This window comes from Camarhynchus parvulus, chromosome 15, assembly GCF_901933205.1.
Source record: "Camarhynchus parvulus chromosome 15, STF_HiC, whole genome shotgun sequence".
NCBI lineage: Eukaryota > Metazoa > Chordata > Aves > Passeriformes > Thraupidae > Camarhynchus > Camarhynchus parvulus.
The window spans coordinates 1,698,824-1,726,753 of NC_044585.1; the positions used below are offsets into that span (position 1 = coordinate 1,698,824).

At 57.5% G+C, this 27,930-nt stretch overlaps 1 protein-coding gene and 1 non-coding gene across 11 annotated transcripts; both read left to right on the forward strand.

The window, feature by feature from the left end:
- Positions 1–110: 110 nt before the first annotated feature.
- Positions 111–27,908, forward strand: AP1B1 (adaptor related protein complex 1 subunit beta 1). Of its 10 annotated transcripts, none has more exons than XM_030958871.1 (25): positions 111–170; positions 5,375–5,586; positions 6,753–6,815; positions 7,651–7,756; positions 10,207–10,342; positions 12,673–12,918; positions 14,189–14,379; positions 14,806–15,027; positions 16,013–16,133; positions 16,531–16,626; positions 17,517–17,632; positions 18,244–18,409; positions 19,237–19,335; positions 20,463–20,722; positions 21,927–22,128; positions 22,970–22,990; positions 23,230–23,259; positions 23,377–23,526; positions 23,662–23,807; positions 24,582–24,711; positions 25,003–25,087; positions 25,330–25,416; positions 25,681–25,835; positions 26,211–26,219; positions 26,829–27,908. In XM_030958871.1, exons 3-25 carry the CDS (start codon positions 6,779–6,781, stop codon positions 26,901–26,903), a joined length of 2,886 nt encoding a protein of 961 aa, XP_030814731.1. In that variant the 5' UTR covers positions 111–170; positions 5,375–5,586; positions 6,753–6,778; the 3' UTR covers positions 26,904–27,908. The 10 variants fall into 10 exon arrangements, with proteins under 10 accessions (XP_030814731.1, XP_030814736.1, XP_030814737.1 ...); XM_030958875.1 differs by having other exon boundaries at positions 139–170; positions 5,469–5,586; XM_030958874.1 differs by having other exon boundaries at positions 160–175.
- On the forward strand, positions 24,190–24,294 carry LOC115909747. Its single transcript, XR_004061170.1, has one exon. It is a non-coding gene; the product is annotated as a small nucleolar RNA SNORD125 (small nucleolar RNA).
- Positions 27,909–27,930: the final 22 nt, after the last annotated feature.

Genomic DNA, 27,930 nt, shown 5'->3' on the forward strand with positions numbered 1-27,930 from the left:
ATTCCCTCTCCCCCATCCCATCCCAGTTCCCCCATTCCCGCTCCCGTTCCCAGCCCCGCCCCTCTCGCCATGGCCCCGCCCCTTTCCCCGCCCACCCGCGGAGGCCCCGCCCCGCCCCGGAAGCGCTCCCCGCTCCTCAGTTCCGGTGGCGGCGGCGGCGGCGGCAGCAGGTACGGTACGGACCGGGCCGGGCCGGGCAGGGACCGACGGACAGGGCAGGGGCAGGGCAGGGCAGGGCCAGAGCCGGGCCCCGCAGCCGCTCCTGCCCCGGCCGCCTCCCCCGAGCTCCGCCCGTGCGCACCCGGGACGGGCGCCCCGCCGGGGCTCGGGCCGCGCCGCGTCCTTCTGGGCCCGGGCCCCTCCCGCCCCCCGGCCTGAGCCGCGCCCTCTGTGCCCCTCAGGGACCGGCGGTGTCCCCGCTGTGACCCCTGGCCCGGCCTCCGCCTCGCCCCGGGCCGTGTCCCCGGGCCGTGTCCCTGTTCTGACCCCGTGTCCCCTCGCGTGTCCCGGGCTGTGTCCCCATGCTCCGCTCCTCAGTCCGGGCTGTGTCCCCATGCTCCGCTCCCCTGTCCCGGGCTGTGTCCCCATGCTCCCCTCCCGTGTCCCGGGCTGTGTCCCCATGCTCCGCTCCTCAGTCCGGGCTGTGTCCCCATGCTCCGCTCCTCAGTCCGGGCTGTGTCCCCATGCTCCCCTCGCGTGTCCCGGGCTGTGTCCCCATGCTCCCCTCCCGTGTCCCGGGCTGTGTCCCCATGCTCCCCTCCCGTGTCCCGGGCCGTGTCCCCCTCCCCTCCCCAGTCCCGCTGCCTCCTCCAGGGAGATTTTGGGGGGAAAAAGCCCCAAAGTGGATAAAAAGGAGCTGTGAGACAGCTCCAGCCCGAGGGAGCCGTGTTGGAGGTGTTGCTGTTGTTGTTGCAGGTGTTTTGGGGAGTTCTGACACCTGTCAGGGTCCCATCCCCAGCAGCAGCGGGGGCTCAGTGGGGTTTTGTGTCTGCTCTCTCCTGGGGTGACAGGAAACGGGGTAAGCCTTGGATGAGCAGCGGCACTGATGTGGTTTGTGGCTCCCACAGCCATTTGTGGGGTCAGGCTGCCGGGCTGGACAGCCTTTGGCACCCCAAGCGTCTTTCCAGAGGTGTTGGGCCTTGCTGGGATCGAGCCAGGCTGGGAATTACACGGCAGGAGGTGTCCACCCTGCAGAACCTGGCTGTCCCAGGAGGAGAACACCCCCTGTGCCACAGGAACCTGGTGCTGTGGCCAGGACAAGGTCCTTGGTGTCCCTGAGGACCTCAGCTGAGTTTGGGGGGTGCCATCCCAGTTCAAGGTGATTAAAATCCCCCCAGCTCTCAGAGCAGGGGGCTCTGGGCTCTGTGGCAGTGGGATCCTGGCAGTGTGTGCCCCAGCATTCTCCTTTTCCCTTTTTCCTTGAGTTTATTCCCCAGTTATTGGTTGATGGGATCTATTGCTTGCAGCTCATTTGCTGCTGCCCCTGCTTTGGTTCTGCTGAAGCTTTTTTGGGTTTGCTTTGGGCACCTTGCTGATGGCACAGTGAGTTTGGCTCCCAGCCCTGAGTTATCCAAGTTATCCCTTGTTTGGTGGGGATGGAGCCTTTTGGAATGCCCGTGGCTTGGTCAGTGACAGGTTGGTGAGAGGATGGGGATGGTGCTGGTGGGATCCAGCAGAATCACAGCCCTGAGCTGCTGGAGCAAAAACTGGCTCCAGTTAGGGCAGACAGGGGAAAAATATCCCACTGGGAATGTGTGTGGGCCTGCTGGGAGGGCTTGTGGTGGGATGGGAGCTGTGGGATGTGGGATGAGCACAGGGATGGGAGCTGTGGGATGTGGGATGGGCACAGGGATGGGAGCTGTGGGATGTGGGATGAGCACAGGGATGGGAGCTGTGGGATGTGGGATGGGCACAGGGATGGGAGCTGTGGGATTTGGGATGAGCACAGGGATGGGAGCTGTGGGATGTGGGATGGGCACAGGGATGGGAGCTGTGGGGTGAGCACAGGGATGGGAGCTGTGGGATTTGGGATGAGCACAGGGATGGGAGCTGTGGGTTGTGGGGTGAGCACAGGGATGGGAGCTGTGGGATGATCACTGGGATGGGAGCTGTGGGATTTGGGATGAGCACAGGGATGGGAGGTGTGGGATTTGGGATGAGCACAGGGATGGGAGCTGTGGGGTGAGCACAGGGATGGGAGCTGTGCCCATGGCTGTAGGATGGGAAACACTGTGTGGCTGTAGGATGGGAAAAGCTGTGAGTAAGGAGGGAGATAACTGGGAGCAGCACGAGGCTCTGGAGCTGTTGGCTGGGTATCCTCAGCCTGTGGCTCTGTTCTTGCACCCTGGGGTGTTTCTCCCCCTTGGCTGATGCCTGTGGCAGCTCCTGGGGTTTGTCCATGGGGCAGGGGTGTGCTCAGAGCCGTCTTGGTGTGGTTATTTTATTTTTATTTTTTATTCATGAGTGGGATGGGACTGTTGGGTGCATTTCTTGAGTTTTATTTGCTGTATTACCTTTATTACATGGTTGAGACAATGGGAAGGTGGTAAAGCTTATGTACAGCCAGTAGCAGCTAAAGGTTTCTTTGTTACAGAACACTTTAAAAACTTTTAGCTAATAGCATATTGCTAAAGTTTATAGACAATTGTTCTAGCTAATTACTAAAAGTACATTTATACTTGTTTCACACAATGTTTGCTTGTTTTTTTTCTATGGCTAATACACATTATTATTGAGTTTAAACCTTCTACTGTCTTGCTAAGCATATTTATTTTCTTGTAGTCTTCAGGTCTGTCTTAGCCAAGCTTGAGACTTAAGCTATTGTTTCGTTGCTGTACTATTATAACATTTCTACTTTCAGACTTTCTAGCCACAACTTAGCTCTGAGGTTTTTGTCTTTCTGTTTCTGGGCCTGCTTTTGCAGCTTTCTGGAAGCCTTCTCACCTTTCCTGATTGCCACAGGGAGCCATCACCCCCTCAGCCCTGCCTGGCCCCTGCAGTGCCCTGCAGCTGCCTCACACCAGCAGGGAGCAGTTATGGGATTCCCCACAGCTCCAGTTACCCATTAAATTTTTAGAGTCTTCCTTCATTTCCCTAATTATGCCCCCTTGGCCCTCAGGTGCTGCATTGCCAGCTGAGCTGTTTGCCTGTGAGAGTTGTCTTTCCCCACTAACCTGCAGCTGCCCCTCTGTTTGCCAGGAGAGCCCTTTCCTAGGGGCTTGTCCTTGGAATTCCTGCTCCTTTCTGCTCTCCCTGGCTTTTGGTGCCAGCCTGTCCTTCCAGAGCAGCAGGAATGTGTGTGCAGGGATGAACCTTCCCTTTGCCTTTGCCTTTGCCTTTGCCTTTGCCTTTGCCTTTGCCTTTGCCTTTGCCTTTCCCTTTGCCTTTGCCTTTCCCTTTCCCTTTCCCTTTCCCTTTCCAGGCTCCAGGAGAGCTGTGCTGGGCTGGGATAAGCAGGGATTTGGGATGTCTTGGGCACAGGTTTAGGGCTGCATCCCAGTCCTGGCAGTGGCTCTGTGCTGGGGGAAGCTGAAAGTGAGTCTAGAGGAATCCATGGAGATGCTCCAAGGGCTGGAGCCAGGCTGGGAGAGCTGGGGGTGCTCACCTGGAGAGGAGAAGGCTCCAGGGAGAGCTCAGAGCCCCTTGCAGGGCCTGAAGGGGCTCCAGGAGAACTGGAGAGGGACTGGGGACAAGGGATGGAGGGACAGGACACAGGGAATGGCTCCTACTGCCAGAGGGCAGGGATGGATGGGATATTGGGAATGAGGAATTGTTCCCTGGGAGGGTGGTGAGGGGCTGGGATGGAACTCCCAGAGCAGCTGGGGCTGCCCCTGGATCCCTGGAGATGTCCCAGATCAGCGTTTGGAGCAGCCTGGGACAGTGGGAGGTGTCCCTGCCATGGCAGGGGTGGCACTGGGTGGGCTTTAAGGTCCCTTCCCACCCAAACCATTCCATGGTGAAAGTCTTTGGTCAGCAGCATGTCAGCCTTCAAGGATGGAGGAATTATCCTAAAACAGGGTGGTGAAAGTAGCAGAAGAAATGAGTTTTCCTGCACTCTCCATAAGAGGAAACGAGCAGCACCAGCAATGGCTCATTTGGCACTGGAGTCATTCCCAGGACCCCCCTGGCAGCAGCCACCTCAGTGGGAAGCCCAGTGATGTGTTTGTTGTTGTATTTTGGGTTTAGGAGCCTCCTGTTTTCCCAAGGTAGCTGAATTTGGGAGGTGCTGGCATGGCAGTGGGAAAACGGGGTGGCTGAGCTCTGCTGTGTGCCTGCCCTGGGGCCTGAGAGGCTCAGGAGAGCAGCAGTGCTCTGGTTTGTGTGGAGCTGTGGAATTGAGTCCCCTGCAGTGAATAAAATCAGGAATAAAAAGCTTTGGGTTTGTGCCACTGCCAAAACCTGTCCCAAAACCAGTCCTGAGGAGCCCAAACTGGCTGGGGAGGAGGCTCTGGGTGCTCCTCTCCAGCAGATCCTTATGGACACTTAACTCCTTCAATCCTGTGGATTTTTGCTAGACCAGCTTAAAATAAGTGAAGATGGGGTAAAATCTGAGCCACCACAAGGTCAGGGGTGGTCTGTGTCCTTTGCTTTGCTGCTTGCATCCTGCTTTTTGTGAGTGAGGGGCTGCTCCCCTCAGCCTCTCACTGGGAAAGGAGCTGGGTGGGAATTGCTCAGCGTGGAAAAGATCTGGGTGGGAATTGCTCAGTGTGGAAAGGAGCTGGGTGGGAATTGCCCAGTGTGGAAAAGATCTGGGTGGGAATTGCTCAGTGTGGAAAAGATCTGGATGAGGATTGCACAGTGTGGAAAAGATCTGGATGAGGATTGCACAGTGTGGAAAAGATCTGGATGAGGATTGCTGGAGCTGAGGGAGCAAACCCCTTCCCTCTGCATCCTTCAGAGCAGAGCCAGGCAGCAGCGCTGGCCCCTGCCCAAGGGCTGAGCTGTGGGAATTCACCTGCAGCTGGCAGGCAGCCCTGCCTTGTCACCCTGGCACAGCCTGGGGGACACACAGGGTGCAGGATGCTGAGCACTGTTTTTCTGGGTCCCCTCATCACCCTGCTGCAGGCCCTGAAGTGCTTTCTGCCCTGGGGAGGGTTGTGCTGTGTGAGGAGTCGAGGGCTGCGCCTTCATTCCCGAGCTGGAGGAGCCACTTTCCTTCTTGGGGCTGCTGCAGGGCTTAAAGGGCTGGGGAAAGGGTGGTTGTGTCAGCCTCTGGAATCAGTGGGGTTGTTTCAGTGGGGTTGTGGATGGGAAGAGCACAGGCTGTGCTTTCCCTGGCTCTGGGAGAGCAGGGAGCTGCAGGAAGCGGCCGTGTGATTCATGTCTGCGAGCTGCCTGCACAAATTCCCTGCTCAGCTTCAAGTTTGCTTTCCAGGCACTTCTGCAGAGCAGGGCTGAGTGTGAGCCAGGTCCTGGAGTCGGAGGGACTGCAGTGAATCCCGTTTCTTCCCTTCCTTCCTTCCTCCCAGCCTGGCAGGACGGGATCTGCAGTGAGGTGCAGAGAGCTGCGGTGCAGCCCGGAGCTCCCGCTGGTCCCTGGAGAGCCATCGACTTAGTGGGATAAAAAAGGCTCTGAATCAATCCCAGGTAACTGAGGCAGGGAGGAGTGTCCTGGCTCACCAGGGGCAGGCCTGTGGGAGTGTGGTGCCAGGTTTCACCCTCTGGAATAGCACCAGGGTGCTGCTGCCAGCCCCCAGAGCAGCCCCAAACCCACGCAAACTCCTTCCCTCTCCCTCCCTGCCAAGCTGTGTGCTCTGCCCAGCCTGCTCAACCCCCAGATTTCATCCAGATTTTCTTTTTATCCCTGCTGGGGATCCCTCTCCAGCTTGGACAGGGAACAGAGGACACAGTTTCTCTGTGCTCCTGCTGCATTTGGCTTTCAAGATGCTCATTTGCATTTTAAACCCATCCGCAAGCTCTTTTTTTTTAAATCTCTTTTTTTTTTTTCCACTTGGCTTTGCTTCCTGTATTCCTGCCCCTCCAAAACAGCAAGGCCACTGCAGGCTTTCAAGGACGAGCCTCTGGTTCCTTCCCTGTTGAAGCAAAGATGGGAAAACCAGCCATAAAAGCCAAATCCCTGCTGACCTTTCTGAAGGGCTGCACATCTCCTTCCTCAGCCTGCCAAGCCCTAAATCTGCCCTAAACTGCCTGAATTATATAATGGAGCCTCAAGTGCTGGGCTGAAACCTCACACCCTTGCAATTTAAAGCAACCCTGCTGGAGCAGGGCTGGTTTGTGGGAGAGGCTCCCTTTGATCTGGCAGATCTGTGCCCCTTGGCTGTGCTGTCCCACTGAGCTGAGCCTTGGGTTTGGCTCAGTTCCTGTCCCCAGCCCTGAGCTGTTCCCTGGGTAGGTGAGAGGGAGGGCTGGCTGTGAGTTTTCCTTAAGAAAGCATTTTTTGGATGAGGAAAAGCCGATCCAGGGGGGATCACTGAGCCCCTGCTGCCTGGCTCTGTGCAGGATGGGATGAGCAAAGTCAGGGCTGCAGCCCTGCAATCTTCAGTGGTTCCTTTCCTCCTCCACATCCTCTTTGGAGAGCCCTGATTCCCCATCAGGGAACAGCTGATTCTCCATCATCACACTGCTGTGAGGTGCTCACCCTCCCTTGGGGATTGGGCTCCTCCTTGTGACTCTTCCCATGAGATCCCAAACTCTTTCCCTTCCCCTGGTGTTTTTCCTTCCTGGAGCTCTCCCTAACAATCCCTGCAAGGAGATTATCAGCCCTGCCTCTCTGTGCTCTGCCTCTCCTGCAGGGCCGTGCTGCTGGCTGGAGACCACCATGACAGACTCCAAGTACTTCACCACCACCAAGAAAGGTAAGGGAAGGAGCAGGAATGTCACAGTTCATCCCAAAATCACCTGCTGGTTCTCACTCCTGTATAACCCAGGTGGGGAGGGCTGGGAAGCTCCTGTGGGAATGCCCTGAGTCCCCCTGGCATGCTGTGGCTGACACCCCACCCTGCTCCTTGCTCTGGAGCAGCTCCTGGGCTGCTGTGGGGTCAGGGCACCTTGTCCCCAGCCCCCTGAGCCCAGCCAGGGCTGGTGGCAGCTGGTGATCGGCTTTAGCAGCTCAGGAGCTCCCCTGGGCAGCACTCAGGGCCTTAAGCACTCTTCAGACCAAGGAATTAATGTGGAGAGAAGCCATGTGGCATCTTCCTCTTCAATCTGCCAGCCCAGGAGGGAGTAAGGAGCTCAGCGTGGCTTCAGGAGGGCAGGAGATGCTGCCCTGGCCTGGGGGGCTGCTGCCACAGGCAGGGAGGGATTTGGGAGCCACCCTTCCTCCTATGGCCTTGAGGAGCAGTGCCCAAAATCCACCTGGCATCATCCCTGGGAAGGGTAGGGCCTCGTGGGGCTGGGATAATCACCCCACAGCCAGAAATACCCTCTGGATAACCCTGTGGGATGCTCTTGGCTCCTGCAGCTTCTCCCATCCCTGTGGGGCTGGAGGAGCCCCAAGGGTTCAGCAGGAGGTGAATATTCCATTCCCATGGATGAGAGCTGAGCCCCCAGAGCAGCCCCCGCCTCAGGGGGGTGTTTGGGGAATTAAATCCCTCTTTTCAGGGGTGGCAGAGGAACCCTGTGCTCAGCCAGCAGAGGGGTGGGGGACCCCTTGCTCTAATCCCTGAGCTGCCACTTTTCCCATTTCTCCAGGGGAGATATTTGAGCTGAAGGCTGAGCTGAACAGTGACAAGAAGGAGAAGAAGAAGGAGGCTGTGAAGAAGGTGATTGCCTCCATGACTGTGGGCAAGGATGTCAGGTGTGTGCTGGGGCTGCAGCCTGGAATCTCCTGAGTGAGAAGGAACCCCCAGGATCATCCAGTCCCACTCCTGGCCCTGCCCAGACCCCCAACAACCCCACCCTGTCCATCCCTGGCAGTGCTGTCCAAAGGCTCCTGGAGCTCTGGCAGCCTCGGGGCCGTGCCCATTCCCTGGGCAGCCTGGGCAGTGCCAGCACCCTCTGGGGGAAGAATCTTGCCCTGAAATAAACCCTAAACCTCTCCTTCATGCTGTTCTCCCATGTGCCCAAGCCAAACCCAGCTGGTTTTTAGGTTTCCTTTTCCCCCTGTTGCTTCCAGGGGGATTTCCATGCTGCTTTTCCCCTGGGGGTTCACCCAGGTGCACCCTGGCTGCAGCTCTGCCTCCTGGAGTGCAGTTTGTGTCCACGTGGCCACCTGGCAGGTGGGGGCTCTCCTGGCTTTTGTTGTAATCTGGCTAAAAGAGGATTGGTCTGGCTGCCAGATCAGTTTGTTGGGATTATTCCCACTTCCTTTGTGTGTTACTAAAAACAAGCAGGACCCCCTTGGAGGGTTGGTGGCAGTGCCTGGATGCTGATAAACCCTTTACAGCCTCTCCAGTCCAAAAGGTCAGGCAGCTGCTGCTGTTCCTGCTTCCTTTTCCATCTGGCTGAGCTGCACGTGGCTCCTTCCGTGCCTTGTCCTGCACAGACCTGTCCCAGCACAGGCAGCATCAGCAATTTGATTTTCATGGTGCATTTGAGAGTAAATGGAGGGAAAACACACTCAGGATTGGGAGAACTGGGGCATCCCTGGCTCCCAGAGCAGCAGCAGCAGCAGCAGGGAGTGTCCATCTTGAGAGCACTGTGGAAATCACATGGAAATGGCAGGAGCTTCCAGGGCTTGAAGGGGCTTAAAAAAGGAGGGAGAGCAGATTTTTACATGGACAAATAGTGACAGAACAAAGGAGAATGGCTTTAAACTAAAAGAGATTTAGCTGGGATATTGGGAATTAGGAATTGTTCCCTGGCAGGGCTGGGCAGGCCCTGGCACAGGGTGCCCAGAGCAGCTGGGGCTGCCCCTGGATCCCTGGCAGTGCCCAAGGCCAGGCTGGACACTGGGGCTGGGAGCAGCCTGGGACAGTGGGAGGTGTCCCTGCTGTGGCAGGGGGTAGAACTTGCTAAGTTTAGAGATTCCATGATTCCCGAGCCATTCCATGATGCTGTGGCTGTGTCAGCCCATTGCTTTGGTGTGTGCCTGTTTCAGGCTGCAGGGAAGCAGTTTGCTGAGCTCACTGCTCCCCAGGAGGTGCCAGCAAAGCCTGGTTTAACCCGGGGTGAGACCAGCCCAGGTGGGCAGCAGCTTTGCAAAACCCAATTCCCTGGATTTAGGGGAGCCCTGGGTTTGATCCTGGCTGGTTTGTGGAGGTGCAGAAGCTTCCAGGAGCCTTGGGACATCTGTCAGGGTGGAATAACCCCTGTGTTAGCCCTGGGATCTCGATTGCCTCCCCTGGGGTGGTTTAATTGTCTAATTGGTCTGTCTTTGGATGAAGCAGCATCTCTGGTACCCCAGAGCTCCAGGATGTTGGGCAGCCCCAGCCCTGTGCAGGCAGATCCAGTGCATTCCCTCCATCCCAGCAGAGTCTCTGGTGCTCCAGACTCACCCAGGGGAGGGGGGCTCTTCCTTTGGGTACCATCCTGTGAGGATGCATAAAATCCTGGAATATCCTGAGTTGGAAGGGATCCACAAGAGTCATCCTGGCCCTGCACAGACACCCCAACAGCCCCACCTGTGCCTGAGAGAATTGTGCAGCACCTTCTCCTGGGGCAGTGGATGTGCCCTGGAGTGGGGATGCAGCAGAGCCATGTGGGAGAGCTCAGTTTTGGTCCATCAAGGGCTGGTTTTGATACAGACCCATTAAAAAAATCCACTGGGGATGGGCATTTTAGCTGTGTCTGCTGCAGGGTGGGCTCAGGTCATGGAATCATAGAATCATGGAATGGTTTGGATGGGAAAAGGTCCTTAAAGCCCAGCTCATCCAACCCCCTGCCATGGCAGGGACACCTCCCACTGTCCCAGGTGCTCCCAGCCCCAGTGTCCAGCCTGGCCTTGGGCACTGCCAGGGATCCAGGGGCAGCCCCAGCTGCTCTGGGCACCCTGTGCCAGGGCCTGCCCACCCTGCCAGGGAACAATTCCTAATTCCCAATATCCCTCTGGCAGTGGGAGCCATTCCCTGTGTCCTGTCCCTCCATCCCTTGTCCCCAGTCCCTCTGCAGCTCTCCTGGAGCCCCTTTAGGCCCTGCAAGGGGCTCTGAGCTCTCCCTGGAGCCTTCTCCTCTCCAGGTGAGCACCCCCAGTGTTTCCTCCCAGGAGAGAGTTGGGTTCTCCTGGCCTTGGGAGCGGGTTATCCATTGGAAGGGGATCCATGGGCAGCCTGGCCGTGCCCTGCCTTCACCGAGCTCTCTGTGTTCCAGCGCTCTCTTCCCGGACGTGGTGAACTGCATGCAGACAGACAACCTGGAGCTGAAGAAGCTGGTCTACCTCTACCTGATGAACTATGCCAAGAGCCAGCCAGACATGGCCATCATGGCTGTGAACACCTTTGTGAAGGTGAGGGGACAGGGCTCTGTGTCCTGGGGCCACAGGGGACGCCAGGTGCCAGCTCACCGCGCCAGGCTGCAAATCAGGGAGCGTGGGCAGCTTCCCAAAGCCTCTCCCTTCTGGAGGAGGGGCTCTGCAAGCTCTAGAACACGGATTGAATTTGTCCAGTAATGCAGCAAGTCAGTTTTTGGCAGCTGTCCTGTGCCACTTGCTCTGTGAGGGGTGTGGGCAGCTCCCGTGATCGAGAGCTGTCATGTGAATTCATGGGCTGAGAAATCCCTCGTGATCTTCCCCTTGGAGCTGGGAACTGAAGAGTGTGTTAGGAACCAGGATGTTGCCAAAGCACTCTGTGAAAAGGCCTGGTGGGCTTTAGAGGGTGTTCAGGCTTTTCAGGGAGGATAAACCCCTCATAATAATCCCAGTATCTGTTTCCAGCATCAGGTTGGTTCAGGTACCTGGTGTAAGTGATGAGGACATGAGATTCCTGGATGGATTGAGGAGCTGTGGGAGTGAGGATTGATGGTGTTGGAACTCAGTGGGTGCAGAACAAGAGAGAAACTTCTCTTGGGTGACTTATTCTCAAGAGCAGAACATGAAAACCTCAGGATTTGAACCCAAATCCTCCTGGAGGACCTGAACCCCCTGGAGATAGCTGAGGAGCCCAGGATATCCTGTGGCATTCACATTCTCTGAAAAAATTCCTTCAGCCAGGGTTTTTCTCCTGGGAAAGTGAAAGGCAGTGAGAGAGGCCTCAGGGAAAAGGAAAACAATTCTGATCTCATTTGCTTCTCCTGTGTTGTGCTGGTGTGGAATGTGTTTGGGGATTGTTTGCCCACAGGTGATTGTTCCATTGGATTCTGCTGTGAGTTGTTTTCACTCATTGGCCAATCAGGGCCAAGCTGTGTCAGGACTCTGGAAAGAGTCAGGAGTTTTCATTATTATCTTTTTAGCATTCAGTAAGTATCCTTTCTGTATTCTGTAGTGTAGTATAGTATCCTTCAATATAATATAGCATAATAAAGTAATTATTTAGCCTTCTGAGAACATGGAGTCAGATGCATCATTCCTGCCTTCGTCAGGGCTCCTTGATTACACTAATAAATTATTGTAAATTATTGTAAAATTATTACAATAATACCCGCCCTCCCCTGTCCTCCTTGTGTAGGAGTCTGTTCTCTGTTAATGGAGTGACAAAACTATCTTTTGTCTCTTTCAAAGGAAGTCTAGAAGTTTCTCTCGTCATTTAAGTGAAAAGACACCTCATAAGACTTAAGAGACTTCACCTCAAACTTAAAGATAGCTAATTAGAGAAAAGCTAAAAAATCTTGCTTAGACAATTAACTAGGAAAAGGAGTGCACAAAGAAATTAAACACTTTCGTAAAGTATTTTACTAAGAGGAAAACCATCTGGCACTTAGCTTAGCTTTTCTGTTTGTTATTTCTCTTTTTAAAAATTTTTAAAATTTTTTGTTTCTAACACTGCAACAACAGAAGCCATCCTGCTGATTATCGTTCCTCCAAAAGTAGCTGAGCTATCTTGGGTTATTGGAATAATTACCAATATAGCTGGACAGGAGGTGCCTGAGCTTGTCTGGCCCTTGCTGCTGAATCAAATAGCAGCAACTGTGGTGTTTCACCCCACAGACACTTTTGGCTGGCTGGGTGTGTGGTGTTTCACCCCACAGACACTTTGGGCTGGCTGGTGTGTGGTGTTTCACCCCACAGACACTTTTGGCTATATGGGTGTGTGGTGTTTCACCCCACAGACACTTTGGGCTGGCTGGGTGCTGTAGCTGGGCACATGGAGACAAGTCCAGGCTTTCAGGAGCTCAGGTTTCCCTCTGTGCAGAAGCTTTAAGGCGATGGTGAAGGAAAGGAGTCGGTTCTGATGGAGGGTTTGGATCCAGAGCTTTATTCTGGCCCACAGGCCTCTGAATGCAGCAGCAGCTCCAACAGAACTCCCTGAGCCCGTGGCTGCTGCTCCTTTGAACCCCGGGGAGAGGGGCAGGGAAGGGGTCAGGGAGCCACCAAGCAGGGACAGGAGGGGAGGGACAAAGGGACAAAGGACACCTGGATGGCCCAATGCCCCCCAGGGGTAGAGGGCATCCTTTGGATCTGCCAATCACTCTGTGCCCTTCTAGAATGCCAGGAGTGACAGGCAGTGCTGGGAGGGGTCAGGGAGGGGAAAGGAGAGGTGACTGACACACCTGGCAGGGAATCTTCAGGGAGGGATCCGAGGTTCTGGGGTAAACCCTGCGATCACACCGCAGCACTGGGTGTGTTACAGGCCTCCTAGAGCTCATTAGCCCTATCTCAAAGTTCCTCTGACATGCCTGCAGGACTGTGAGGACCCGAACCCGCTGATCCGGGCGCTGGCCGTGCGCACCATGGGCTGCATCCGCGTGGACAAGATCACGGAGTACCTGTGCGAGCCCCTGCGCAAGTGCCTCAAGGACGAGGACCCCTACGTGCGCAAGACGGCCGCCGTCTGCGTGGCCAAGCTGCACGACATCAACGCCCAGCTGGTGGAGGACCAGGGCTTCCTGGACACCCTCAAGGATCTCATCTCAGACTCCAACCCCATGGTGATTGGTTTTTGCTTTCTCTGCCTCCTCTTTGTCCAAATGGCAGTTGCCGCTCTGCCATCGCGTTCACATCCAGCTCCTGTAGCAGTGTGCGGCTACAGTGATGAGATCGTGTCCAGGGAGGCCACAGCCAATGGCAGGAGAAGCAAACAAGAAAATTCTTGCCTTTTTCTTGCCTTTTTCTTGCCTCTTTCTTGCCTCTTTCTTGCCTCTTTCTTGCCTCTTTCTTGCCTTTTTCTTGCCTTTTTCTTGCCTTTTTCTTGCCTTTTTCTTGCCTTCTTTCTTGCCTTCTTTCTTGCCTTCCTTTCTTCTTGCCTTTCTTCTTGCCTTTTTTCTTGCTTTTTTTCTTGCCTTTTTTTTCTTGCCTTTTTTTTTTTTTTGCTCTAAAATTTTTTTAAAATGTCTTCGTTGTTTAGCACAAGGGTTCATTTTATTTCCCCCCCACCCCGTGCCACGGGGAGGAGGGGGCAGGAGGAAGAGGCCTGGGAGCCCAAGCAGGGCTCCAGAGAGCTGAGAGCAGAGAGAGAGCAGCCCTGGGACCTGGGGGTATAATCAGGTGTCCCATGGGAGGAGTCTTAGGATCAGATTACAGGAAAACCCCACAAACTCCCTTCCTTCCAGACTCTTTTTGGGGTTAACAAACCACTTTTAACAGACTTTGCTTATCAGGACTGCAGGTTGTGTTCCCTGCCCCGTAACCCTGTGTCCTGGACAGAGGGTTTCTCCCATCCCGTGGCTGTGTGTTATTCCTCTGTTCCCAGTGGGAAGGAGGCTGCCCCAGGTGGCTCAGGGCAGAGGGAGGCTGCTGCTTGGTTCTGATACCACAGAGCCAGTGGTTTTTGCCTCTGGTTTTCCTGGCAGCTGGGCTTTGACTTCCCTCCCTTTCCCCGGGCATGCAGAACTTTAAAACCATCTTTCCCCAGGGTTTCTCTTCCCACATCCTTTCCTGCTTTTCCAGTCTTACCCTGGGTGTAGTGTTGAGCCCAGGGGCTATGTGGAAAGCTCTGGGGCTCCTCAGAACTGCCTGGGAAGGGAGCTGGGCAGGAAGCCAAGGCTGACTCCGTGGAACACGTGGGAGCCGTTGGAGATGCGGCGTGGGTGGTGGGAGCGTGCGGTGGGGATGGCTCATCCATCCCCCTCAGATCCGCTGTGGGGAGGGAGAAGCTGGAGCCCAGATGTAGGTGGCATGTGAGGGGTTCGTAGTGAGGAGGCAGCTCATCCCCTCACACCACATTTGGTGTCACCAATCCGTGTCCTGTCCCCCTGGCAGGTGGTGGCCAACGCGGTGGCGGCGCTGTCGGAAATCGCGGAGTCTCATCCCAGCAGCAACCTCCTGGACCTCAACCCCCAGTCCATCAACAAGCTGCTCACAGCCCTCAACGAGTGCACTGAGTGGGGCCAGATCTTCATCCTGGACTGCCTGGCAAACTACATGCCCAAGGATGACCGGGAAGCACAGAGGTGAGGGGACAGGCAGGGCTTGGCACTGCCCCTTCTCCTCTGAGGAGAGTCTTCATCCTCCTGACCCTGCTGCAGGAGGTGGGACAGCAGGCATCTGCTGGACCTGTGCCTTGGGCATGGCCATCTGGAGCCTGCCCTGGTCCTGTAGCGAGCCCTGGCACTGGGATTGTGCTCCTTGAGCTGCTTAAAATGTGGCTGCAGGGGACAACGGGCACCGGGGAGCCCCAAAACGGGGTCACTGCCAGAGAGTTCTGCAGGGCCTGGGGAATAACCTTCACTGGGGCATTCAGGAGCCAGTTCAGCCTCTTTGGGAAGGTCCCAAGTGCCACTCAGCTTTCCTGCAAGTCCTTCCTCCATGCTGGCAGGAGTTTTTCAGCAGGAGGAAGGGCTGGGATCATTTCCTTTCCCTCCTCCTCGCCCCGGCAGCATCTGCGAGCGGGTGACGCCGCGGCTGTCCCACGCCAACTCTGCCGTGGTGCTGTCGGCTGTCAAGGTGCTGATGAAGTTCATGGAGATGCTGTCCAAGGACCTGGATTATTATGGCACTCTCCTGAAGAAGCTGGCCCCACCACTGGTCACTCTGCTGTCTGCAGAGCCCGAGCTGCAGTACGTGGCCCTCCGCAACATCAACCTCATCGTGCAGAAGAGGTGGGTGTCCAGGTGTCCCCTCTTAGCCACAGGTGCTTCAGTTCCTCTGGCTGCAGCAGTGTCACAACACATCCTGTAGGGTGGTTTCTTCTCTGTTATTTAAAATCCAAGGAGAGTCATGGAATGGTTTGGGTGGGAGGGATCTTAAAGCTCATCTCATCCCATCCCCTGCCATGGACACCTTCCACTAGAGCAGGTTGCTCCAAGGCCAGGCCTTGAGTCAGTCAGGTGAGGGAATGAGCAGGGAGCTAAGCTGGGATCTCCAGTTTAATGTATCCTTTAGTTTAATTTAATCTTTATTTGGGGCAGCAAAGGATGGCAAAGCCAGAAGCTGTGAAACTGTGGAGTAGTCCCTCTCTGTCTAGGGAGGGATTTTTGTGCTGCCAGCTGCTTTCTCCACAGTTGTCCTCTTTGAACAAGTGCTCAGAGTCCTTTTGTCCCTTTGCTGATCTAAAATCCTGGAGGTGGCTGAGGCCCCACACGTGTGCCTGGAGCAGGAGTGGCAGCTGGAGAGCCCCAGCCCAGTCAGATGATTTGTTCTCCTCCCAGTCAGCGCCGTGGTCGTCTCTTAAAAATAGCAGCAATTTCTGGGAGAAGTGGAAAGCAATTAGTGTCCCTGGGAGTGGGAATGTGGAAGGCAGCTTGGAGCTGGACCTGGCCTAGCTCTTTCCCAGCTTAGAGAGAGGGTGAGCTGGTGAGAAAGGTCCAGCCTAGCCCTGGGGTCTGGATTTGTGTCCCTGCTCCCACTAAAACGTCCCTCCAGCCTTGGCAGGACAAACGTCCCCCGTTGCCTCACGTCTGGCCCGTGTTTGTGACAAGGTTGTGCTCTGTCCCCTGTGTGCCAGCAAAGGGGAGCCAGGGGACAGAATCCTGGGGGATAACCACAGTGACTTGGATTCCTTGGCATTGAATAGGCCCCCAAAACCTTGGGACTGGGGTGGGAGTGAGTGCCTGTCCCCCCTAACGCTGCCTCTCACTGCCCCAGGCCCGAGATCCTGAAGCACGAGATGAAGGTGTTCTTTGTCAAGTACAACGACCCCATCTACGTCAAACTGGAGAAACTGGACATCATGATCCGCCTGGCCTCCCAGGCCAACATAGCTCAGGTCAGCAGCTGGGCTGGGGCACCCAGGGCCACCCCAGTGCCAGCCCCAGCTCTGCTGGGAGCAGCTGTCCCACCCCAGTGCCAGCCCCAACTCTGCTGGGAGCAGCTGTCCCACCCTGCTGCTCATGCTGGGTCACTGCCCCTCTCTCCTGGTGGCTGTGCCTTGCTGCCAGGCTGTCACTGTGCTGTGTCCCTCTCTGCTGGTGGCTGTGCCCTGCTGCCAACCCCTCACTATGCTGTGTCCTGCTCTCCTGGTGGCTGTGCCCCTCTCTCCTGGTGGCTGTGTCCCTCTCCCCTGGTGGCTGTGCCCTGCTGCCAGCCCCTCACTGTGCTGTGTCCTGCTCTCCTGGTGGCTGTGCCCTGCTGCCAGCCCCTCACTGTGCTGTGTCCCCCCTCAGGTGCTGGCAGAGCTGAAGGAATACGCCACGGAGGTGGATGTGGATTTTGTCAGGAAGGCGGTGAGAGCCATCGGCCGCTGTGCCATCAAGGTGGAGGTGAGGGCTGGGACATGGTGGGGCCTTGTGGCACCTGTGGGTGGGCAGAGTGGCACTTCCCAGCACATGGTGGCCATCTCATCTCAGGAATTTGCAAGTTGGAGCCTTGCCAGGCATGGGGATGAGCCATGGTTGTTCCACAGGGTTCATTGGGGTGGCAGGAGGGTCTTCCATCCCCTTATCCTTTGCAACTGGAGCTGCTTTAGGATCCCTGCCTAGAACAGGGCCAGGAACGCAGTGGGTGATACCAGTGGCTTGTTGGGGACCAGAGTGGGGCTGGGAGGGAGCTGATCCTTTCCCTGAGGGCTGGGAGGGAGCTGATCCCTTCCCTGAGGGCTGGGAGGGAGCTGATCCTTTCCCTGAGGGCTGGGAGGGAGCTGATCCCTCCCTGAGGGCTGGGAGGGAGCTGATCCCTCCCTGAGGGGCTGGGAGGGAGCTGATCCCTTCCTGAGGGGCTGGGAGGGAGCTGATCCCTTCCTGGGGGCTGGGAGGGAGCTGATCCCAGGGCTGGGACCCCTGGGAAGGTCCCAGTCATTTTGCAAGAGGCTGGAAGGAGCCAATCCCTTCCCAAGGGGCTGGGAGGGAATCCATCCCTTCCTGAGGGGCCACTCAGAGGCTTTGCTTCCCTGTGGGGATAATTTTCCAAAGGGGATTGTTAAAAACCTCCCTGGAAAGGTGGCTCTGCATGGCTGGAACACTTCCCATGGGGAGAGAGGAGCCTGTGGGGATGTGCAGAGAGGATGAGGAGGAGGCACACCAGGATGCGAAGGGCAGATCACACTCAGTGTCCCCCGTTGTGCTGTGGGTTGGATTTGGGGGGGGATAAGAGGCAGTGGCAGGTTTGGGATGGGAGGGGGGGCTGTCCCTGTGTGACCCAGTCCCTCTGGCAGCAATCGGCCGAGCGCTGTGTCAGCACCCTGCTGGACCTCATCCAGACCAAGGTGAACTACGTGGTGCAGGAGGCCATCGTGGTCATCAAGGACATCTTCCGCAAGTACCCCAACAAGTGCGTGGGGACTCCCTGGGGTGTGGCTTCTCCAGGGTGCTCCTGCTCCTCCCTGAGCTCTTCCCTCCCCTCTGTGCTTGGGGGGCCACAAGCTCTTGGTGGGGTGAAGCCCCCAGAGCCTCCCCCCAGCACAGGTGGCTTTGGGTTTGTTTTGTCCCCAGCCCCAGGATGGTGGCAGTCCCAGATCCAGGCACTGAAATGGAGAGGAGCTGCCAGGGATGTGCAGGTCCCCTTGTGTCAGCAGAAACTGTCCTTGGCTCTCAGTCCAGCTCCTGGTGCTGGAGCAAGGGCAGCAGGAGGAGAGGAGAGGGGAGGGAATGTTCCAGCTGAGCCAGGATGAATAGGCAACTCTGTAATCAGGAAGTTGGACACTAATAGTGGTAATAAATACTAATGAACTGAATTGGTAACGAGCAGAGCTCTGCTGGAGTAGCCCGTGGCTCCAGGCTCGTTCAGGAGCAGGGAATGTACTCTGGGATCAGTGTGGGCACTGCCCATGGGGTGAGGGGCCGGCCCCAGGCAGGGTGGGACGTGGTTTGGAGTTTGGGTGGATCAGGATTCGTGTCTCCTGCTCTGGCTGAGCTGTGTCCTGCTCTCCTCCCCTTGGGAAGGTACGAGAGCGTGATTGCCACGCTCTGTGAGAACCTGGATTCCCTGGACGAGCCCGAGGCCAGGGCTGCCATGATCTGGATCGTGGGGGAATACGCCGAGCGCATCGACAACGCCGACGAGCTGCTGGAGAGCTTCCTGGAGGGCTTCCATGATGAGAGCACCCAGGTGTGCCAGGGGACCTGCTGCCTCGGGGTGGCACTGGGACAGAGCTCATTGGTCGAGCAGGGCACAGTTTGCTCTGAAGGGATTGTTTGTGCAGGTTCTTGGGGCAGGTTTGGGTGTAGGATGTGGTCCAGGCTTGGAGTAAGCTGGCAGAGTGGAAGGTGTTCCTGCCCATGGCAAAGGGGGGGAATGAGTTGGGATTTGAGGTCCCTCGCAGCCCAAGCTGTTCCATGGTTCTGTAAAATGCCACCATGGCGTTGTCCCACGTGCCTTCTCTGTTCCATGGTTGGGAGGCACCAGGCAGGGACCTGGTTATCCCACTGTGCCAGCACAGGATCCCTGTGGAGCTGGAAAAGGAGCAGGGGGAGCAGTGCCTGTCCTGTCTCCCAGGGCAACCGAGGCCAGTGGGTTTGCCTGTGGAATTGTGGAGGGTTTCCAACTCTGGAAAACTCTGCAAAACACCCTGTAACCAAGTGACAGTGAACAGGGCAAAGTCTACAAATGCTGAGTAGCAAAGGCAGAGATCCAGGCTCCCTGAGAGGCTGGGAGGGGAATTCCTGCTGCTTATCCATGTGGAAGTCAAAGGATGCTCTGGCCTGTGTCCTGTGGGACCATGAAGCTGCTCCCAAGATCCTGCCCATGGTTTTGGGGTCAGCCGGTGTCTGAGGGTATGGAAAGGGGCTGGTGAGGTGCCCTGATGTGTCACTGCCACTGACATGGTCACCATCCCTGTGCTCCCTTGAAAGGCAGGTTGGGGTTAGGTCCTGGGGCAAGTCCACGTGTTCCTGCATGAACACAGTGTGACCTGTCTGTCTGTCTGTCACCCACAGGTCCAGCTGCAGCTGCTGACAGCCATCGTGAAGCTGTTCCTGAAGAAGCCCACGGAGACACAGGAGTTGGTGCAGCAGGTGCTGAGCTTGGCCACACAGGTGGGTGACACCTGGGAGAGCTTCCCAGGGCCTCCCATCCCCTGGGAAATGGGAATGGCCTGGTCATGTGACAGCAGGCAGGTAATTGGAGCTTAGAGTGGGTTGGGAGGAACCTTAAGGATGCCCTTGTTCCAGCCTGCAGGGACACATTCCAGTGTCCCAGATTGCCCCATCCAGCCTGGCCTGGGGCACTGCCAGGGATCCAGGGGCAGCCCCAGCTGCTCTGGGCACCCTGTGCCAGGGCCTGCCCACCCTGCCAGGGAACAATTCCTAATTCCCAATATCCCATCCATGCCTGCCCTCTGGCAGTGGGAGCCATTCCCTGTGTTCTGTCCCTCCATCCCTTGGTGCAGTCCCTCTGGAACAGGGACATTTGGGAGCCTGGGGAGTGGGGGCACTCCCATGGAGGCACCTTTGGCCTCCTGGCAAGGCTTAGGTGGGGAAAGCAGCTCTGAGTATCTCTGTAGTAACTGCAGTTGCTCTGAGTATCTCTGTGGTAGCTGCAGCTCCTCCAAGCAGCTCTGTAGTGGCTGCACTTGCTCTGAGTAGCTCCATAGTAGCTGCAGTTGCTCTGAGCAGCTCTGTAGTACCTGCAGTTGCTCCAAGTAGTTCCATGGTAGCTGCAGTTGCTCCAAGTAGCTCCGTGGTAGTTGCAGTTGCTCTGAGTAGCTCTTTAGTAGCTGCAGCTGCTCCAAGTAGCTCTGTAGTAGCTGCAGTTGCTCCGAGTATCTCTGTAGCAGCTGCAGTTCCTCCGAGCAGTTCTGTAGTAGCTGCAGTTGCTCCGTGCAGCTCTGTAGCAGCTCAGTTGCTCCGAGTAGATCCGTAGTAGCTGCAGTTGCTCCAAGTATCACTGTAGTAGCTGCTCCGAGTAGCTCTGTAGTAGCCTCAGTTGCTCTGAGCAGCTCTGTACTAGCTGCAGCAGCTCTGAGTAGCTGCAGTTGCTGTGAGTATCTCTGTAGTAGCTGCAGTTGCTCCGCGTAGCTGCAGTTGCTCTGAGTAGCTCTGTAGTAGCTGCAGTTGCTCTGAGTAGCTCCGTAGCAGCTGCAGTTGCTCCGAGTATCTCTGTAGCAGCTGCAGTTGCTCCGAGTATCTCTGTAGCAGCTGCAGCTCCCCATGGCTTCCCAAAGGACTCGGACAACCCCGACCTGCGGGATCGCGGCTACATCTACTGGCGCCTGCTCTCCACGGACCCCGTGGCCGCCAAGGAGGTGGTGCTGGCCGAGAAGCCGCTGATCTCGGAGGAGACGGATCTGATCGAGCCCACGCTGCTGGACGAGCTCATCTGCTACATCGGCACCCTGGCCTCGGTGTACCACAAACCCCCCAGCGCCTTCGTGGAGGGCAGCAGGGGCGTCGTGCACAAGAGTTTGCCCCCACGCACGGACTCGTGAGTGCTCCCGTGTCCCCACCCCGGGCTGGGATTCCCAGGGCTGTGGGTTATTGGAATAATTACCAGTATAGCTGGACAGGACGTGCCTGAGCTTGTCTGGCCCTTGCTGCTGAACCAAATAGCAGCACTGTGGTGTTTCACCCCACAGACACTTTGGGCTGGCTGGGTGTGTGGTGTTTCACCCCACAGACACTTTTGGCTGGCTGGGTGTGTGGTGTTTCACCCCACAGACACTTTTGGCTGGCTGGTGTGTGGTGTTTCACCCCACAGACACTTTTGGCTATATGGGTGTGTGGTGTTTCACCCCACAGACACTTTGGGCTAGCTGGGTGTGTGGTGTTTCACCCCAGAGACACTTTTGGGCTGGCTGGGTGCTGCAGCTGGGCACATGGAGACAAGTGCAGGCTTTCAGGAGCTCAGGTTTCCCTCTGTTGCAGAAGCTTTAAGGCGATGGTGAAGGAAAGGAGTCGGTTCTGATGGAGGGTTTGGATCCAGAGCTTTATTCTGGCCCACAGGCCTCTGAATGCAGCACCAGCTCCAACAGAACTCCCTGAGCCCGTGGCTGCTGCTCCTTTGAACCCCAGGGAGAGGGGCAGGGAAGGGTCAGGGAGCCACCAAGCAGGGACAGGAGGGGAGGGACAAAGGGACAAAGGACACCTGGATGGCCCAATGTCCCCCAGGGGTACATTTGGATCTGCCAATCACTCTGTGCCCTTCTGGAATGCCAGGACTGACAGGCAGTGCTGAGCAGGGTCAGGGTGTGGAAAGGAGGGATGACTGACACACCTGGCAGGGAATTATCAGGGAGGAACCCGGGGTATCTGAGGCAAACCTTGACATCACACCTCAACAGTGGATGGAGGGGGTGGTTGTGGGGCTGCTGTGGGGCCACTGGGCTCAGAGCTGAGCCCCCATCCTCAAGGGAGGTTTTGTAGGAGCAGGGCTGTGTGGGTTCAGCCCTGGCCTTGAAAAGCTGAAGGAGTGATCCCAGTGGAGGTGATCTCCACTGGGATTGTAGAGATTCCCAGTGATCTCTGTGGGAATGTGTTGGGAGCCAGGATGGCATGGGAGGGGGGCTGGCTTGCCATTGAAGTGTTGGGAGCCAGGATGGGATGGAGGGTTCAACTGGACCAAGCCCTGTCTGCAGTGGGACCTCCTGTCCCAGCTGGAGCTGCTCACCCTCTCCCATCATTCCCTTCAGGGGTGAGAGTCCTGAGAGCCCGGACACAGCCCCGTCGGGGGGGCCAGCAGGAGATCAGCCCTCTGTCATCCCCACCCAGGGGGACCTGCTGGGGGACCTGCTCAACCTGGACCTGGGCCCCCCAGTGAGCGGGCCCCCCATGGCCACGTCCGCCGTGCAGATGGGCGCCGTGGATCTCCTCGGGGGTGGCCTGGACAGGCTGGTACGTCCCAGAGCTCCCCTGCTCCTTCCTTAATTCCAGGCTATCCCATGGGCATCCTGCTGGGCTTGATGCTGGCTCTGCTCTGTCACAGCACAGACTTGTCAGCCTGGGGACATCTGGGCTGGTGCTTTCCTGCAGTGGGTGAGGACAGAGGGCACTGACCCCTCCTTTGTCCTGCCATTATCCCGTGGAGGGGAGGGGTCCCACCCACCACCACCTCCCTGCGCCTTTTCTCTCTGCTGGTGTGGATGTTCCCATTCCATGTGCTGTGCTGTGGGAGTGGCTGCTCTTGGGGGCCCCTCTCTGACCCCCAAAGTGCTGCAGGGCTGGGCCAGGATGTGGCCACTCCCAGCCCGTGGGGTGTCCCCTGTGCCAGGAGATCCAGAGGTGACAGTGTGTCCTCCTGGCAATGCAGGCCAAGCAGGGGTTTGGCCTCGGGGTGAGGCAGGATGGAAAGCTCTCCCTGTGTGGGAACACCTGTCCTGTGGGTGCTGGACATGGGCCAGGCTCCCTGAAGGAATAGAGTTTGGAGTTTCCTCTATGAAATCCAGCCCATTTACCCCAAGGGGAGGCAGCACTGCTGCCTTTCCTGTTTTGTAACCCTGCAAGTGCTGCCCTGGCACCTTGTGGCTCCCAGGGACTGGTGATGGGCTGGCACTGAGGCTGGGAATGAGATCTGGCTCTGTCCCCACGACAGCCATGGACAGACAGACAGATGTGTCAGGACTAACCTCTGTCCTCTCCTCCCCTTCTCTTCTCTCTCTCTTTTTGTCTCCTCTCTCCTGGCTTCTCTCTGCATGTGGCTGGCTCTTCTCTCCACCTTGCCTGCTTCTGCTTGGAGATGGGGGACGAGTCGGAAGGGGTATGGATCCTGGATCACCCTGTGCCCACCCCGTGCCCACCCTGGCTGCCCCTGCTCCCCCAGCCCAGGGACACCTCTGGGGACAGCCCTGTGCCCTCACAGCTCCTGGTCTGGGACCACTGGAGCATCCCAACTTGCTGCCCCACACTGCTGCTTCCAGGGAGTGCCCCGAGGGGACATTTTGGGGACCCCTGTGCCCTCAGCCCTGCCCCTGCTGATGCCCCTGTCTTCTCTTGCAGCTGCGCAGCGATGTGGGAGGCAGCCCTGCTGTGAGTGTGCCCTCACACCCAACCCTCTCATTCTCTGCATCCTCCTCCTCTTCCTCTTCTTCCTCCTCCTGTCCCCGTCCCCTGGTGCCCCCTGTAACCCCTCCCTTGTCCCCACAGATGGGTGGCAGCGGTGGCAGCTTCACAGCAGCCCCCAGCACCACGGCACCCGCAAACATGGGGGCACCGCTTGGCAGCGGCCTGGGCGACCTCTTCGACCTCACCGGTGGCGTGGGGACCCTCTCAGGATCCTACGTGGCCCCCAAGACGGTGAGTGGGGCAGGGTTAAGGGGGCACAGACCCCCGTGCCCACCCCCCACAGCAGAGCCCCCTGGAGGAGGTGGGGGAGCGCCAGAGGCTCTGCTGTGGGTGACACCCCGAGGGTTTCTTGTCTCCCTGGCCCAGGTCTGGCTCCCTGCCATGAAAGCCAAGGGGCTGGAGATCTCTGGCACCTTCAGCCGCCAGGTGGGCTCCATCTCCATGGACCTTGTGCTGACCAACAAAGCCCTGCAGGTCATGTCTGACTTTGCCATCCAGTTCAACCGCAACAGGTGAGTCCCACTGGGCTGGTGTTCCAGTAGGACATGAAAAAACACAAGCACACACTGTTGTTCTTAAGGTGAAGGAAAAAGGGAAGTTTATTTTTTGACTTTAACATTTAGTTTTTTAAGAGTGACAGTGGATTGGAGGGTGACAGTGCCACCTCTCCAATGACACTGGTCAAACCAACAGTCCATCAACTTTCTCTTTTTTTTATAAAGCAATGCAAAACAATGAGTTATTTACAGAAAGTGTGTGAGAAAGTTCACTACAAGAATGTCAACATCAGAAGGTTTAGAAAATCTTAAAAAACTAAGGTGACAGGCTGACTTACCTGTGACCCATGGAGACACTGCCTGGAGCAGAAAAGGGTGTGAGAAAGGAGCTGCAAGGGCTGGGAGCAGCCTCTGGTGATGACCCTTCTCTCTCTGATGGCTGTGGTGGTGATGAGCATCAAACCAAAGCCTCTAAGAAGTTGGCTGAAGAGGCTGTTCCTCAGGGTCCTGTTGGTTGTCCTGGGGAACCAATGCTTCCTTTTCCCTCCAAGGCACTGAGGGAATGCTGCAGGAAGGCCACACATGGCTGCAGGAGGAAGGGGGGAGATTTGGGGTTGCCCCAGGGTGGGCAGGGCAGGAACCAGCCCCGTCCTGGACAGTGCAGGGCAGTGAGGGGATTCCTGGGATGCCCATGGAGGAAGGCAGGGAGCACCAGGCTTGGATGGACAGCGCCTTGTGCCATCCCCTGCTGTCCCCACCCTGACCCCTGCCCTCCCTGGTGTCCCCCAGCTTCGGCCTGGCCCCAGCAGCTCCTCTGCAGGTGCATGCACCTCTGGCTCCCAACCAGTCCGTGGAGATCTCCCTGCCCCTCAACACCGTGGGCTCCGTCATGAAGATGGAGCCCCTCAACAACCTCCAGGTGGGGAACACGGGGCTGTCCCCTCCTGGGGAGCTGGGGCCAGGGCAGGGGCCCTTGGAGAGATCCAGAGGGAGGCGTGACAGCAGGAGCCAGGTGCTTGTGCAGTGACACCTGGCTCCAGAGGGATGGGGATGGGGATGGGGATGGGGATGGGGTGGGGATGGGATTGGGATGGGGATGGGGATGTGGATGGAGATGGGGATGGGATGGGACATTTTGAGATGGGATGGGACATTTTGGGAACGTGCTGTGGGTCAGAGGTGTTCAAATCTCCACGTCGTTCCACCCCAGGTGGCAGTGAAGAACAACATTGACGTCTTCTACTTCAGCACCCTGTACCCCCTGCACATCCTGTTCGTGGAGGATGGCAAGATGGGTGAGTGAGGTGACCATGGCACCAGCAAGGTGTGCTCTGTCACCTGTCTCTAGGTGCCATCCCAGCCCCTGGAACCTTCTTGGTCACATTGGGTGAGCCCCCAAAGGCAGGTGGCTGCCCTGAGCCTGCTGCAGCGGGTGGCAGGGTGACATACCTGGGCTGCCATGTCACCTGTGTTGTGTCACCTTTGGGGTTGGCCAGTCTGGCAGCTCCCTCAGCGCTGCTGTCCTCCCTCCCTGCAGAGAGGCAGACGTTCCTGGCCACCTGGAAGGACATTCCCAACGAGAACGAGACCCAGTTCCAGATCAAAGACTGTTCCCTCAACGCAGGTGGGTCGCAAGGGGCTCGGGTCACACTTAACTCACCCTGTCCCCAGGTGCCACATCCACGTGGCTGTTCAATCCCTGCAGGGGAGGGGACTCCAGCACTGCCCTGGGCAGCTGTGCCACCCTTTCCATGAAGAAATTTCCCCTAATTCCCTAAAACCCAACCTAAGCCTCTTCCATGACGAGGAGGGGAGGAGGTGGGGCAGGAGCAGGTCCAAGGGGAGCAGGGGGTCAGCCCAGCCCCTCAGCCTCTCTCTCCCATCCCAGATGCTGTGAGCAGCAAACTCCAAGGCAGCAACATCTTCACCATTGCCAAGAGGAACGTAGAGGGCCAGGACATGCTCTACCAGTCGCTGAAGCTCACCAACGGCATCTGGGTGCTGGCCGAGCTGCGGATCCAGCCCAGCAACCCCAGCTTCACGGTACATCCCATCCCCTGCCTGCTCCACCCCCGGGGCTGAGGGCACATCCCTGCTCTGGGACCTCCCCAGCTGCTGGTCCAGCCAGCCCCGCTGTCCCTGTCTCGTGGGGAGGGTGGCACTGCTCCTCTGGGGACAGCTGAGGGACACAGAGGGCTCCCAACCCACCCAGCTCCATAAAACCCTGTCCTCGGAGCATTCCCTGAGCAGGGATCTCTCCACACCTCACCCAAGAGCCACCCCGGTGTCCTGCTCTCCCTGTCCCCTCCCCACGTCCCTGGCAGCCTTTGGGGTGGGGTGGGGCCAGCTGTGTCACCCTGACTCCTCTCTCTGTGTCTGTCCCGCCGCCCGCCCTCGCCGGCCTGCCCGCTCTTGCAGGATTTGGAGGTTAGAGATTGGTTTTTCCCTGGCTTTGGGTTCTCCCTGGCTGCTGCCTGGATATTCCTCCCTCCCCTGATGTTTTTCCCTGCCCTGCCAGTCTCCTGGTGCCTCCTGCCTCTCCTTCCCAGCAGGGCTGGCACAAGGAGGGGGATATTTCTGAGGGTTGGGATGTCCCCATCGCCCTGCTGGTTTCACTGGGGATGAGGATAGCTGAAAATCCTTATCCCAGAGGATTCTCCATGAGCTTTCCCTGCTTGAGGAGCTAATTGATTTGGGAATGATGTAATATATATGCAAACACCTGAAGGGGCTCATTCCTCTTTGGAAAGGAGGATGTTTTTGGGGAACCTTTCACTTCCCTGGAGTGCCAGGCACTGAATGCAATCCCAAAAGCTGGAGTGTTGCCCTTGCCTGTTCCCTGCCTGTGCTGCATGTGGATGGCTCTGCCCTGGGAGGGCTTGCAGGGCTTTAATAACCTTTTCCCAGCTGAAATCAGGAGCTGGAGTGGCCCGTGGGAGGGAGGGAGCTGCAGCATGCAGGGCTCTGCTTTGGGGCTGGGGGCTCTCCAGCGTGGGGTGGGATGCCATGACCCCGCTCTTCCCTCTCTCCCCACAGTTATCCCTGAAATGCCGAGCACCAGAGGTGTCCCAGTACATCTACCAAGCCTATGAGACCATCCTGAAGAACTGAGGTGCTGCTGCAGCCCCTCCTCCTCCTCCTCCTCCTCCTCCTCTTCCTCCTCCCGTCCCTTTCCCGCCCGAGGGAGCAGGGCTGGATCCGTGTGCATGTCCCCTTTGTCCCCTGCCCAGGACCCAGCCCCTGGGTTCTCCCTCTCCTGGGGGCAGCAGAGGGGGCAGGGGGCTGTCCCCAGTCCTGCATCCCTGCAGCAATCCATGTGTGAGTGATGCCCTGTCCTCCTCCTGGTGCTGCTCCCTCCCCATCCCAGCAACCCCAGCTCCTGCTCCTGGCTCTCATGGAGTGCTGTCTGGTGGTGGGTTCAGCATTCCAAACCCTGGGAATAGTGGCTGGGGGGGGGGGCCAGAGTGCTGTGGGATTGGCTGCAGATCCCCCTGGAGCCCTGGGATTTGGGGCTGGAGCAGGTGGGAAACAGCTTTGGCTCTCCCTGCTTTTGTGCCCTGGTTCAGCAGAGCTGGGGCTGAGCCCTTCACAGAGGATCTCCTGCCCATGGGAGCCCTTCCCAAAGCTCCCAGAAGGGCTCGAGGATCCCACACTTGAGGCTGTACTCAAGGTGCAGGTTAAAAAGGGCTTTTGCAGCCCCCTCCAGCCCCTGCCACGGGGCCAGGAGGGCTCTCAGTGTCCCCTCTCCCCCAGCCCAGCCCCACGGCTCCCTCTGCTCCCCCCTGGCACCCCTGGGTGCTCCCCTGGGGCTCCCACTGCTCCTTTGCTCCCCAAATCAAGCCATGGGTCCCCCCCTCCCTGGAAGCAGGAAATCTCTAATATATGAAAGATAAATATATTGTAATGTTCACTGGTTTGAGGGAATGTTGAATAAAGATGACACCAGCCCATGGGGACACTGCTGGGGTGGCCATGGCCCGGTGACCCCGAGGGAAGCAGGATCCTGGGAGCTTCCTGCCAGCCCTGCAGGGCCAGATAAACCCTCCCTGGGGCCAGTGGCCTCTGGCACAGCAAGGCCTGACACAGCAGATGGGCAGGGCTGGGACAGGGACACGGGGCCAGTCACCCCTTGGGGACA

Excerpts from the sequence above, each read along its gene's own strand:
- AP1B1 (XM_030958871.1), top strand. The coding sequence starts at position 6,779 with ATGACAGACTCCAAGTACTTCACCACCACCAAGAAAG. Across the intron at positions 6,816-7,650 it reads CTTCACCACCACCAAGAAAG|GGGAGATATTTGAGCTGAAG; the intron begins GTAAGGGAAGGA and ends CCATTTCTCCAG. Across the intron at positions 16,627-17,516 it reads GCTGTGCCATCAAGGTGGAG|CAATCGGCCGAGCGCTGTGT; the intron begins GTGAGGGCTGGG and ends TCCCTCTGGCAG.